Source organism: Hydra vulgaris, chromosome 06 (genome assembly GCF_038396675.1).
Source record: "Hydra vulgaris chromosome 06, alternate assembly HydraT2T_AEP".
NCBI classification, from domain to species: domain Eukaryota; kingdom Metazoa; phylum Cnidaria; class Hydrozoa; order Anthoathecata; family Hydridae; genus Hydra; species Hydra vulgaris.
In genome coordinates this window covers 58,636,949-58,652,500 of record NC_088925.1, presented here as the reverse complement: position 1 = coordinate 58,652,500, position 15,552 = coordinate 58,636,949, and the positions used below count along the sequence as shown (strand labels likewise).

At 26.0% G+C, this 15,552-nt stretch overlaps 1 protein-coding gene across 1 annotated transcript in view; it reads left to right on the top strand.

Moving 5' to 3' along the window:
- The window catches only part of LOC105843119 (probable cyclin-dependent serine/threonine-protein kinase DDB_G0292550), a 53,522-nt gene that overhangs the window by 26,646 nt on the left and 11,324 nt on the right, over positions 1-15,552 (top strand). The window contains exons 3-6 of the mRNA XM_065800556.1: positions 1,130-1,882; positions 2,141-6,197; positions 6,390-6,460; positions 13,675-15,365. Of these exons, the coding sequence (XP_065656628.1) occupies positions 1,130-1,882; positions 2,141-6,197; positions 6,390-6,460; positions 13,675-15,365 (6,572 nt within the window). The remainder of the gene's footprint in view (positions 1-1,129; positions 1,883-2,140; positions 6,198-6,389; positions 6,461-13,674; positions 15,366-15,552) is intronic.

The following is a 15,552-nucleotide window of genomic DNA, read 5'->3' as shown; positions in this document are numbered from 1 at the left end:
ATATATATATATATATATATATATATATATATATATATATATATATATATATATATATATATATATGTATATATATATATATATATATGTATATATATATATTATATTAGTGATGTGCCATCGGCAAAAGTCGATTAAGGCTAATTATAGAGTTTAATGTATGTATATAAAGGTAATATCTTAATATTAGGTATGCAACTTGCATATATAAGGTGTGCCTATGCACCTGTTTAATTGTTTAATAGTCTATATTGATGCATCGGCCAATGCCGATTAATCAACTGATGCCATCAGCCGATTAATCGGCCAATGGTTTAGTCGATTAATCGGTTGCTGGTTACCAATAGCATAGGCTAGTAAGTCGAATCACTTCTGATGAATAGTAGTATGTTAAATATGTAATTTAAATCCTTAATATTATTATAATACCCTTAAATAAATACATTAAACCTATTATTAGCCATAATCGGCATTAGCCAATGGCACATCACTATATTGTATATATATATATATATATATATATATATATATATATATATATATATATATATATATATATATATATATTTATATATATATATATTATATATTATATATATATATATATATATATATTTATATATATGTATATATATATATATATATTAAATATATATATATATATATTAAATATATATATATATATATATTAAATATATATATATATTAAATATATACATATATATTATATATGTATACATATATATTGCGAAGTTGTACTAATAAAGACTAAAGATATTCAATTTGAAGTTGTACTAATCAAGACTAAAGATATTTAAAACTAATATAAAAGTAGTTTAGTAATTTTAGTTGGATAAAAATTTCTGAATTTTCTGCAAAAAAATTCTCTTGGCTTTGGTGTGCCAAAGCTTCAGTGCATCACTATTATCATATAATGTGCAATATGGGAAGAAATATTTTATATTTATATTAAGTTTTCTCAATTTTTTTATTTTTTAAAAGGAATAAAATTATAAATATTTATAACAGAAATTTATGACTTAAATTTCAGCTTGATATTGCTAAAGATGTTCTTCAATAATTGCTAAAGATGATAAAACATTAATATTATTTTTCAACTTTTGTTTAGGGAACACTGTCATTCATGCAATCTTTGTGGAAAATCTATGGGCAGTTTTAAAGCTTATATTAAGCATATTCATGGGATTTCCCATAAATCAAAGGAAAATGTTTACATAGTTGAAAAAAATAAGCCTTATACTACACAGAACGTTGCTGTTGGTTCTACTTATCCTTTACTACCTAAATATGGAATTTTTCAGCAATTACCTTTTAGTTTTTTTAACTTAAATTATAATTCAAATTTTAACAATAACAATCAATATCAGAAGAATAAGCCTTATCCCTCTAAAGCTTCTTTTTCTTCTAAAAATAACAAGCATGTTTGGACAAACAATATGACTCCAAGTACTAAAGAAATTTTTCAATCAGAAAATAAAAACGATTTTAATAAAAATAGTTTAGTAGAGCCTTGCATCAATACACCATACAACTTAAACCTTGCACTAAATAGTGAAAAAACTCAAGTTAACGCGAAGGACTACAAAACATCAATGACAAATTCAAAATCCCATGAAACATCAATGAGTACAAAACATAATGAAATACAAATAAACAATCAAGAATTTAATCAAACAGATGTAAACTGTAATAAGAATTTTGCATCTCCTTATAAAAATAATAATCGTTTGATAAATTGCATCAAATCTTATGTGAATCAACAATCTAAAAACAACTATGATCTGTTATTTATGACTGAGGATCAAATTAAAAAACGGATAAGAAATAGAGCTAAAAGGTTTAAAAAAAGGAACAGAAAAAGGTTAAAAAGTTTTTTCTGTTTTCTAATATATATTTTTTTAATTTAAAAATTGTTATAATTGTGAAAAATAACATTAAGATAAAATCTATTAAAACCAGTAACCATTTGTTACTGGTTTTAATAGATTTTATCTTATTTTATTGTTTTTTGAATGGCTTTAGATTGGTTTGAATATATTTCTGTAGGTCAATTGAATATGCTTTCAAATTGTTGTTTAAACTCTCTTTTGTTAGAATATTTTTTAAACTTACTTTATAGATTCCATGAAAATTCAAAAACACAAGAGAGCAAGTTCAATGATGATTCAGTATCACAAGAGAGCAAGTTCAATTATTTAGTAACACAAAAGAGTAAGTTCGATGATGATTCAGTAACACAAAAGAGCAAGTTCAATGATGATTTAGTAAAACAAGAGAGCAATCGTGATTCAGTAAAACAAGAGAGCAATGGTGATTCAGTAAAACAAGAGAGCAATGGTGATTCAGTAAAACAAGAGAGCAATGGTGATTCAGTAAAACAAGAGAGCTATGGTGGTTCAGTTACAGAAAGTATTGTGACAAGAACACAAGAGAGCAATGAATGTGCTTATTTTCCACCACTAAAAAAAAAGTTTTCTCCTACTATTCCTGCTAAAAGCAATCATCCGCTTACAAACACCAAAAGTTATCAATTAACTTCTGAAAGCAATCAACCACTTACAAACACCAAAAGTTATCAATTAACTTCTGAAAACAATCATCCACTTACAAACACCAAAAGTTATCAATTAACTTCTGAAAACAATCATCCACTTACAAACACCAAAAGTTATCAATTAACTTCTGAAAACAATCAACCACTTACAAACACCAAAAGTTATCAATTAACTTCTGAAAGCAATCAACCACTTACAAACACCAAAATTTATCAATTAACTTCTGAAAACAATCAACCACTTACAAACACCAAAAGTTATCAATTAACTTCTGAAAACAATCAACCACTTACAAACACCAAAAGTTATCAATTAACTTCTGAAAACAATCATCCACTTACAAACACCAAAAGTTATCAATTAACTTCTGAAAACAATCAACCACTTACAAACACCAAAAGTTATCAATTAACTTCTGAAAGCAATCAACCACTTACAAACACCAAAAATTATCAATTAACTTCTGAAAACAATCATCCACTTACAAACACCAAAAGTTATCAATTAACTTCTGAAAACAATCAACCACTTACAAACACCAAAAGTTATCAATTAACTTCTGAAAACAATCAACCACTTACAAACACCAAAAGTTATCAATTAACTTCTGAAAACAAACAAACACTTACAAACACCAAAAGTTATCAATTAACTTCTGAAAACAATCATCCACTTATAAACACCAAAAGTTATCAATTAACTTCTGAAATGAATATTTACAACAAAAATGAAATATTTGCAAGTAGCTATGACGATAAATCCAATTCAAAAAATAATTTCAAAAGTGATCAATCAACTGTAAAAATAGGCTGTGAAAAAACTGATATATCAGGTAAATTTCTTGACAATGGGAACAGCAAAAACTATCCATCAACTGGAAATGGTATTAATAACACAGATCTTTCAGCTAAAACTTGTATTAATCAAAAAAGCAGTACATCAATTACTAGTTTCAAAAATGATCAAAACTATTTATCAAATGTAATTATTAATAACAACAGTAATGTTCAATCAGTTTCAAAAAACAACACAAATAAACCATCAACTTCAAAGAACAACAACACTAATGATCTATCAACTTCAAAGAACAACAGCAAAAATGATCAATTAACTGCAAATAGCAGCAGCAGCAAAACCAATCAATCAACATTTAAGAACAGCTACACAAATAATTTATCAATTGCAAATACAAACAAAAACAAAAATGAGCAATCAACTTCACAAAATGACAAAAGCAACTCGTTAACTGAAAATTACATCAACAAAACTAATCAGTTGACATCTAAGAACAACTACACAAATGCAAGTACCAATAGCACTAAAAACAGTATGTCAACTTTAAAAAACAGAAATAATTCATTAACTGCAAATAGTAACAACAACAAAAACGATCAATCAGCCTCAAAGAACAGTTACAAAAATGATTCATTAACTGCAAATAGTAACAACAACAAAAATGATCAATCAACCACAAAGAACAGTTACAAAAATGATTCATTTACTGCAAGCAATAGCCACAGCAAAAAAGACCAATCAACCACAAAGAATAGTTACAAAAATGATTCATTAACTGAAAATAGCAATAACAATAAAAATGAACTATCAGCTTCAAAGAACAGTTACAAAAACGATTCATTAACTGCAAATAGTAACAACGACAAAAATGATCAATCAACCACAAAGAACAGTTACAAAAATGATTCATTTACTTCTAGCAGTAGCCACAGCAAAAAAGATCAATCAACCACAAAGAACAGTTACAAAAATGATTCATTAACTGAAAATAGCAATAACAATAAATATGAACTATCAGCCACAAAGAACAGTTACAAAAATGATTCATTAACTGCAAATAGTAACAACAATAAAAATGAGCTATCAGCCACAAAGAACAGTTACAAAAATGGTTCATTAACTGAAAATAACAATAAAAATGAGATATCAGCCAAAAAAAATAGTTACAAAAACGATTCATTAACTGCAAATAGTAACAACAACAAAAATGATCAATCAACCACAAAGAACAGTTACAAAAATGATTCATTTACTTCAAGCAGTAGCCACAACAAAAAAGATCAATCAGCCACAAAGAACAGTTACAAAAACGATTCATTAACTGCAAATAGTAACAACAACAAAAATGATCAATCAACCACAAAGAACAGTTACAAAAATGATTCATTTACTTCTAGCAGTAGCCACAGCAAAAAAGATCAATCAACCACAAAGAACAGTTACAAAAATGATTCATTAACTGAAAATAGCAATAACAATAAAAATGAACTATCAGCCACAAAGAACAGTTACAAAAATGATTCATTAACTGCAAATAGTAACAACAATAAAAATGAGCTATCAGCCACAAAGAACAGTTACAAAAATGATTCATTAACTGAAAATAACAATAAAAATGAGATATCAGCCAAAAAAAATAGTTACAAAAACGATTCATTAACTGCAAATAGTAACAACAACAAAAATGATCAATCAACCACAAAGAACAGTTACAAAAATGATTCATTTACTTCAAGCAGTAGCCACAACAAAAAAGATCAATCAGCCACAAAGAACAGTTACAAAAATGATTCATTAACTGCAAATAGTAATAACAACAAAAATGATCAATTAGCCTCAAGGAACAGTTACAAAAATGATTCATTAACTGAAAATAACAATAAAAATGAGATATCAGCCAAAAAAAATAGTTACAGAAACGATTCATTAACTGCAAATAGTAACAACAACAAAAATGATCAATCAACCACAAAGAACAGTTACAAAAATGATTCATTTACTTCAAGCAGTAGCCACAACAAAAAAGATCAATCAACCACAAAGAACAGTTACAAAAATAATTCATTAACTGCAAATAGTAACAAAAACAAAAACAATCAATCAGCCTCAAAGAACAGTTGCAAAAATGATTCATTACCTGCAAATATTAACCACAACAAAAATGATCAACCAGCCACAAAGAACAGTTACAAAAATGATTCATTAACTGAAAGTATCAATAACAATGAAAATGAGATATCAGCCAAAAAAAATAGTTACAAAAATGGTTTATTAACAGCAAATAGTAACAACAACAAAAATGATCAATCGACCACAATGAACGGTTACAAAAAAGTTTCATTAACTGAAAATAGCCACAGCAACAAAAATGATCAATCGGCTGAAAAAGAAAAAGATAATAAACAAAATTTTATTGAAAATAGCAATGAAAATGACAATGAAAATGAACAACTAACAGTATGTAAACTAAATTTTAACAGATTTCATAAAAACTTGAAACGTAAGGAAGAAAATATATCTACAAGTATTGGGATAAAAACTCATGCTTTAGAAATTGTTGATAAGTACAAGCTTTCAGTTGTAAAAAAAGCACTTAAAGATCCCAGTTTAAAGTTAGACACACTAACTCCAGGTCCCAAAAAAGTCTTAAAAGGAAAAGATAATTCGTTGGTCATACCTGGTGATTCATCATTAAGTAATTTATTAACAAAAAATATTATTGGAGATTCTATTGATTTTGAAGTTAGCGAAGATAAAAAATATCCAAAAAACAATAAAAGTTTTGAAAAGCAACCTAATGAGATTTCTGATAATAAATTGAAAAATGTAAGTAAATATTGAATTATTTTAATTTGTCTACTTTTACAACAATCTGAAAATTTTGGTTTTTTTAAATCTTTTTTCAAAATCTGTCAAGTTATTTTAGTGTTTTTATATATTTTTAAATTATTTTTATAATATTATATTTAATGTGTTTTATTCATTATTTTAATTTATCTTTCTTTTTTTTTTTAAAAGAAAATTTGCGAGTTTCCTTGTGTTAACATGCAAAAATGTGAAAATCTAATTTCTTCTGAAAACTCTGAACAGTAAGTTACATTTTTGAAGCAAATATTGATAAATTTTATGAAGAATTTGAATTTATGGTATAAATACACTATATATTACTATATTATTGTGTGGTTTATTTTTTCAATTTATTTTCTATGAGAACTTAACTTAAATTTAACTTATAAAAATTTGTTAATAATGTTATAAATATAAATAACCAAAAAAAACAAAAAAGTTATTTTTAAGATTTATTATTACAGTTATAGAGAAATAATGTGTATTTCTTCATAATCATAATAATAAATCTTTTATCTGTAAAATAAAATAATTCATTACTTTTAGATTACATACATCATCATCATCATCATCATCGTCATCATCATCATCATCATCTTTGTCATTGTCATCACAATCATCATCATCATTGTCATCATTGTCATCATCATCATCATCATCATGTGGATCTAAATTCGATTTTGCAACAAAATATATATTTTTTCATTATTGTATACCCAAGGCGCGTGAAATTTTTTTTTATCAAATATGGTATCTTTATGTATAATCTACCCATAGAATTTACGAATTAAACAATTTCCAACTTTTAAAAACATTTTTTTTGCAAAAAGCAATCCTAAGATACTTAAAAAATAATATTTAAATTAGTGAAAAATTTTAAATCTAAATGGCTGTTTGTAAATTATTTTATGTTAATAATTAATTTCTAAATAGACGTAGAATATAAATTTTCATCAATTTAATATTAATATTACTAATTACATTTATTTATTTAGACAATTAAATTAAAATAAAAGTCATAGACCTTAGCAAAACTTATTCATCAATTAAAAAAAAAAAATTTATAAAACAAAACAAAAATACTCAAACAAAACTTTGAACATAATAAAACTTAAGGCTGAAAATCATTGTGAAATATCAAACCAATTCAATATAAAAAAGTAATACTTTAAATTTAAAGATTTATTAGTTGTCATCAATTCAACAAAAATATTTCACATAAAAAAAAAATCAAGTAAAACTTTGAACATAATAAAACTCAAGACTGAAATATTTTGTGCAAAAATCGAACAAACAAAAAAATTTATAAAATCAATACAAAAAAAAAATACTCGTCAAGATTCGATATATGTTAATAGTATATATTTACATTATTTTTTCATTCTTAACTTTGACTTTTCATGTCGTATTTTTGTAACGATCTGTTTTAATGAAAACTCTTTTAACATCTCCTTTGTTTTTTCACTTAGATTAATTTTGTGTAAAACATCAGGGAGTTTACCAACTAAAAAAAAAACAACTCTTTTTCAGCGATTAAGACCAGCTATTTTGTTTGAAACAACACTTATTAAGTTTTGTATACTTTGATTGAAAAACAACTTTTTTTGTTAAATTTAACTGCTTTTATTAAGTTTTAGCACTTTTTTTAAATATCATTTCCTGATACAATTTGCCTTATATTAGAATGGCTAAACAAATTTGTAATATCAATTTGGAACAGTTTCTTTAATTCGGCCACTTCAGCTGAAGTCGAAGATACTTTTTTACCATTATTTTTGTCATTAGCAAATTTGTTACCCCATCCCAATCGCCATCTTCATCACATTCGTCATTTTCACTAAATAGATCGTCATCAGTGTTATCTGATGTACTTAGAGATTTGATAATTATAGCACTATCTTTGGTATCAATTTCTGGCTGTGTACCAAAAATTGCATTTTAAATTTTTTCAGATGTGTCAGAAACTTCTTTTTAGTTTCGTTTATATAATGCCATTTTTCTCCAATACTTGGTTTATGCTTCATTAATGTAGCAAAGTTATTTTTCATCTTAGGATAATTATCATAAAAAAAAGTTAATAAACTTTTTCTTATTAAAGTGGCAGTAACATTACGGAGGCTTACACTGTCTGGTAAACATTTTGAAAAATAAGAATTTAATTGGGTTGACACACCACCTGATTCTAAACTAAAGGTTTTAAAGAGTATTCACAGTGTATCTCTTTAATTTTTTTTACAATGGTAACATTAAAGTTGCTATTAAGAATAGCCTTAAAGTGTTCTTTTGGAATCATTTTTTCGCTGTCCTGAACTAAAACTTCAAACTGCCTTTCTTCTTCCTCAACTCTTAGAGATTGTCTCCATTTTGAAATTTCGCTCTGACACACGTGCATAACATCAGCTTCTAACTTAGCAACTGGAACAATAAATGGAACATTAGGAGTTAATTTTGATAGCATTAAAAAATCTATGAAATGGCTTAAAGATAAAAGGTAAGATCGTTTTGTTCCAGGTTCATACATCATGCATTGAGCACGAGGAAACCAAATTGTTTGTAAATGTTTTAGGTCAAAAAATTTATTATAACATGGATCATCTGGAGACATCCTCTATTATTCTTCTGCTTGACCCATCTCATTTGTTGCTGATTTTAGATCTTTATTACCTCCTGATTGACTTTTTAAATAAAGGTAAAAGATTTCCAGATAATCTGCAAAACTGGGTTCATCGTCAATAGATTTGGTATTATTACTAACAGATGAAGATGTTGATTGTTGAATATTGAATTGGTCGATTAAATCTTTTGAAATCAACGGCTGCTGAAAATTGAATGTCAATAACATATTTATTACACTTAGGGCATTTGACTTTTTCACGGACAAACTTCTGGCTTTTTTACCTTAGCTTGTTTCTTTGAAGATATCCATTTATTAAACATCTAAAACAGAAGGAAAAATAAATAAACTTACCTAAGACATAACTATTTTTTTAACGTCATAAAACAAAATACTTTGTTCAAACTTAATCTAAAAAAATAAGATCGAAAATAAATTGCCAACCTTAAACTGTTTTAGGTTGGCATCAGGTCATCAGGTCGAGGGCATCAGGTCATCAGATCATCATGTTAAAAACATTTTTTTTAAAGGTTATAGCTTAAAAGATAGAAACAAACTCAGACACTTTAAACTCAGCAGTTAGGTTGCAGAATACCAACCCTAATTCCTATGGCTGTTTATATATATATATATATATATATATATATATATATATATATATATATATATATATATATATATATATATATATATATATATATATATATATATATATATATATATATATGAAGACCTCAGTGGAAAAACCGGCGTTGTCACATTTAAAAAGTATTGAGAAAGTATTTATTGATCATTAATAAAAGTCTTTATTTAAAGCAAATGAAACTAAGCAATTTAAAAAAATTTATATTATAATTATTTTATTTAAAATTTATTCAAAAACAAAACATTTTGTAATTTTTTATACACAAATTATATATATATAAATATTATATATAATTATATATATATATATATATATATATATATATATATATATATATATATATATATATATATATATATATATATATATATACAAATGCATCATAAGATCACAAAAATTGTGCTTTAACTTTAAAAAAAGTTGTGCTTTCATTCTTCAAAAAAAAGAAGGAAAACGATGGAAATCAACTCCCTTGCGAGTTCTCCCTAAATCAGTTGATATATGTACTGTTGATATAAGCCCTCGCCTATCCCTAAATCAGTATGATGTCATCAGCTGCTTTTATATATATATACAGGCCTTGTTACGAGATTTCACTGCGTATCAAAACGCGTAACGCATTTCTAAGTAACTCAACTCAGCAAATATATTTTGCATCGTTATTGCGTCACTAGCGTCTTTTCAAGTACCGCATTGTAATTAAAATTATTTTATTAACGCGTTAAAAATCATACTAACAGTTAGTTTTTTTCTCACTTGAACAAAAGTTAAAAATAAAATCTAAGTTCTTATTTAAAAAATCATTTTTATTATTTTTCTCAAATATGAGCTAAATTTTATTTTGAAAAAAATATTTTTTTCATGAAACATAAAATAATGTTAGTTTATTTTCTTATGATTTTACAGTTGGTTTTTGATTATTTTATTAACTGTTAATAAATTTTTTCTTATTTAATTTGTGAACTCTTTTTAATAATGTTTTTAAACAATAAAGAGTTTTTTTTTGTTATTTATCAGTTACCGATAACATATTCGTGATCATAATTTATTTTCATAAATTAAACAAACGTCATTAAAACTTTACGCTATTGAATTAACAATAAACAAAATATCTTATTAATAAAATATTTACATTAAAATAAATCGTGCATTTTTTAAACTATTATGACAAAAAATAATTTTTACATTTAAAAGGAATTTATATATTTAATTCCTTAAGATAAAACTTAAAACACTTTATTTTTTTTAACTAATTTTTAACAACAATAAAAAAACTTTAACAAAAAATCTATTAGTTTACAATTGCGGTTAAATAAAACTTACTTAAATACTTACAACTTTATTTCTTCAGAATAAACGTCACATAAACGATATCAAAAGATAATTTAAAATATTTTTAAAGATATAAGTTTTTGCGTAACGCAAAACTGCTGAACGCGTAGGCAAATCGCCTTTTCGCAAGCAAAATGTGAGCTGCGTAACGCTTCTTAAAAAGGCCTGATATATATATATATATACACATATACATATATAAATATATTGTAAATTTCAAAAAAAATTAAAGTAAATAAATGCTACTTCAGCTTCTAAGACCATTCCGGATTTCATAAAATCAGCAACCATACTCTCAAGGTTATTATTATCTCTGTCTTTTAAAGATATTTCTTTTTTAAGGCTTATTTCTTTTTCCTTTAAAAAATTGAAGTGTAAAACATAAGTTGACAAATTTTGAAATATTAAAAATATATTTATATTATATTAAATATAAGGTAATGGTACCAGTAATTGACCATGTACCAGTAGTAGTCCATTTAGAAGAAATATCGTTTAAATAAAATTTACGCTGAAATAATTTACAAAATAGTGTGGAAATACTCTTCTAGTATTTGGCTGAACATACCTAAACACATAAAAAATTCAGCATCTTTGAACAAAGAAGGCTGACAGTCAATGTTAATGTGCTAAAATCTTACTTTTTAAAGTTTTCGTATACATTTTGATAAGGAATAAAATAAGTCGTAAACTTCCTAACGACTAATTTTATATTTTTAATTGATTTATAACTTCACATAAAAAAAGTAATATTTGGTATCAAGGTCAACAAATGTTGTTTAACTCTTTTTCATAGTGTTGTCGCGAAAAGCAAAATTAAGAACAACAGCTTAAGTATTTCTAACTGTAATTCTTTCTTTATTTTGATAATCTGAAACTTAAGATAATCTTAGGAAAATGTAAGTACAAGAAAAAATATGTACCGTAAAATAAAGAGCTTCTTGTACCAGCCCATTTGTGCGGTTTCTTATTAAAATAAAAAATATGTAGCTTAGAAAATTAAATTTATTTATTAGCTAATGATTTGTAATATTTACCTGACATAACCACATCATCAATTTCATCAGGATTGTTGTGAACGTCTTTAAACAAACAGTTTTATTTACACAAACAAAAACCACTAAATAACTATTAGGCTTAAACATAACTTTCGTACTTGCACTTGCTTTACAGATAATATATCCATCTTCTATTGTATCACCATGACATTTAATATCAATAACTTTATTGCAAAGTGCGTAACAGGTACCAGAAAAAGATACATCGCATTTACAAAGGCCACATAAAAGTATTTCTTTAATAAAAAATATCTAAAAATTGTATTACTATAGCTATAACTATAACATTTTCCATATTATTGAAGCTGATAATCTTTTAAGTATATTATTTGACATATAATATACTAAAAAGATTATCAGCAACTATGGAAAATGTTATAGTTATAGTTATATAAAATATATAAACATATATTACTTAACATATATTACATAAAATATATAAACATATATTACACAGCGTATATTACATAACATATGTTACATAAAATATATAAACATATATTACACAGCGTATATATTACATAATATATGTTACATAAAATTTATAAACATATTACACAGCGTATATTACATAACATATGTTACATAAAATATATAAACATATATTACACAGCGTATATTACATAACATATGTTACATAAAATATATAAACATAATACTAATAGTACTAATAGGATTAGTGACATATAATATGTCACTAATCCTATTAGTATTACTAGTAGTATGTCTATATATTTTATATAACACTATTATTAATACTATTACTAATGGTATCAACTTAAGTTGATACTAATAGTATTAAGTGGATTTTAATTACTACATGCTATTTTCTACATGAATTTTCTACATGGTAATAAGTACTTATTAGCATGTAGTGTATTATATACTACATGCTATATATACTATATATAATAATACATTAACAATAACACAAATTGTATCAATTTATTTATTAGGAAATAAATCTAGTTTCCTTATTATTATAAGAATGATGACATTAAATAATTTTACATTTTAGTTTGAATTTTTTTTTCAAACATTACTTAACACATCTACATAACATAACCATTTAAATCCGCTAGATGCAATGGCGGATGAAAATTATTTTCTGCAAAGGTTGCATTACCGAATATAAACATTTGAAAAAAGTTACGGGTTGCATTACCGAATTAGTCAGTTGCATTTCAGTTGCAAAACCAAAAAAGGTTGCAATAATGAACGTTTTTCGTTGCGTTACCGAAGATAAACATGCTCATCATCAACATCATCATCATTAAAACTAAAAAAATCATAATTTTTATTTTGTAAAAAGATAGAAATGAAAATAAGTGATGGGCTTCTTATCTTTGATATAAAATATGATATATTTGATATGAAATATGATATACCAATCACCAGGGTTTGGGTCAAATTCGTATTGGTATTTGTATTTGGTAATATTATATGGTCATATATAATATATATACAATCCTCAAAATTAGGGTCGGTATTTGGCATTGCTGACCTAACTGCTAATCTTAAAGTGTTTGAGGTCGGTAAAAAATTGCTGAACTCATTTCTAATTTTTATGGTAAGATCTTTGTATTAAATTTTTTTTTTGTCGACCTGATGCCAACCTTTAAAAGAATTAGGTCGGCAAATTATTGCCAACCTCATTTTTCCTAATTCCGAGGGTTGTATATATATATTTGTATATATAGCTTAAACTTATGTGTTTTATGTTTTCAATTATCTTAAATTACGTATTTACTTAAGATCATGTGAATATGTAAATTTGTTTGTTAACTTAAATTTATGTTTTTGTAGGTTTTGTGATTATCATATTCGTGTTGTGGGTGCCGTTGGTGCTTTTGTTAAATCTCAAAATGTTGTAAAATCTGCAACAGATGTAGTCTCTGAAAGTTTACAATCTGAATCCCAAAAGCTCCATGCTATGGATAGTTTATCAGATAAATTGCAGAGGCCTGGTAATAGTAATCTAAGTATTGAAAGTAATATTGTAGAAAAAAATGAAAGATTGAATGAAGCATGTCATTCTATTGAACCAGACTGTGAAACAAGACAAAATGATGATATTGTTTTTAGATCAAAGCAAACTAATGAGTTATCAACAAAATCATTAAACAGAAGTCTTGCTGATTCCACAAATTATTCAGAAATTTATCAATATTCTGCAAATGATTCCCCTATAATGAAATCTAATTACTTGCTACAATCATTCATGGATCAGGAATTGTGTCCTCGCAAGAATACTGAAGACTTACCACAAATAAATTCAATTAAACAAGTAAAACCATCGCAAGAAAATTCACTAAAAAATATACATATATTTTCAGCTGAAGAGTCAAATTCACCACAAGAAACTACACTTAAAAGTACACCTGTGTTTTCAGTTGAAAGGCCAAAATCACCAAAAGAAAGTACACATAAAAGTACACATATGTTTTCAGTTGAAGACTCAAAATCACCACAAGAAAGTACACTTAAAAGTACGCCTGTGTTTTCAGTTGAAAGGCCAAAATCACCAAAAGAAAGTACACATAAAAATACACATATGTTTTCAGTTGAAGACTCAAAATCACCACAAGAAAGTGCACTTAAAAGATCAAACTTTTCACAATTAAACACTGTTGAAGGATTGAAATCCATGAAAAGAATTAAACTTTTACATATGAGCTCAGTTGAAGAATCACCACATGTGATTTCAATTGAAGGGTCAAAATCACCACCAATGGGCTCAGTTGAAGAGAAATCAAAATGTGTGTCCCATGATGAGGAGTTGAATGATTTAAGCACTATTGAAAAATCACCACAGATCAACACAAATCTTAAGAGATTAAAATTTTCCTGTATGTGTTCAAATATAAAATTAAAATATGTCTGTGCATGCTCAAATGAAAGCCTCAAATCTTTAGATGTAAGCACAAATGAAGAAGTGCTATCTCCATTTAGGAGCCTATGTAAAGAATTAGATTTTTCATCTGTAAGCAAAGTTAAAACACATAAACAATGCAAAGGATTCTTTACAAAACAAATTAATAATAAAAGTAGTAATATTTCTACCGAAATATCTAAAATTTCAGATGAGCTATCTTTTAATACAAGTGTTGAACAGCCACCACTTATTGCTGAGTCTGTGGAATCTCAGTATCTTCCTGAGTCTGTAGAATCTCAGTATCTTCCTGAGTCTGTGGAATCTCAGTATCTTCCTGAGTCTGTGGAATCTCAATATCTTCCTGAGTCTGTGGAATCTCAATATCTTCCTGAGTCTGTGGAATCTCCGTATCTTCCTGAGTATGTGGAATCTCAGTATCGTCCTGAGTATGTGGAATCTCAGTATCTTTCTGAGTCTGTGGAATCTCAGTATTTTCCTGATTTGTCTTTACCTAAGTCTTTTAGGGAGTCTTTAAAAATTTATCAAAGTGATACAAGTAAATTCAATTATGGTAGCGAAAATGGATCTTCTAACAATTTAATCGAAGAATCAAATAATCACAGTAAATATTTTTTCTTAAATTTTTATTTAAATGTCTCATGACAAATGATCTCATAAGATGTCTCATCAACACATAAAATATCTCATGTTTTTCTATTTTAAGTGTTGTTAATCTTTTTTTTTAATTACTTCGGTTAGTTAGTGACTTATTATTCTTTGTTTTTGTTCTATTATATTGTGCACGCTTA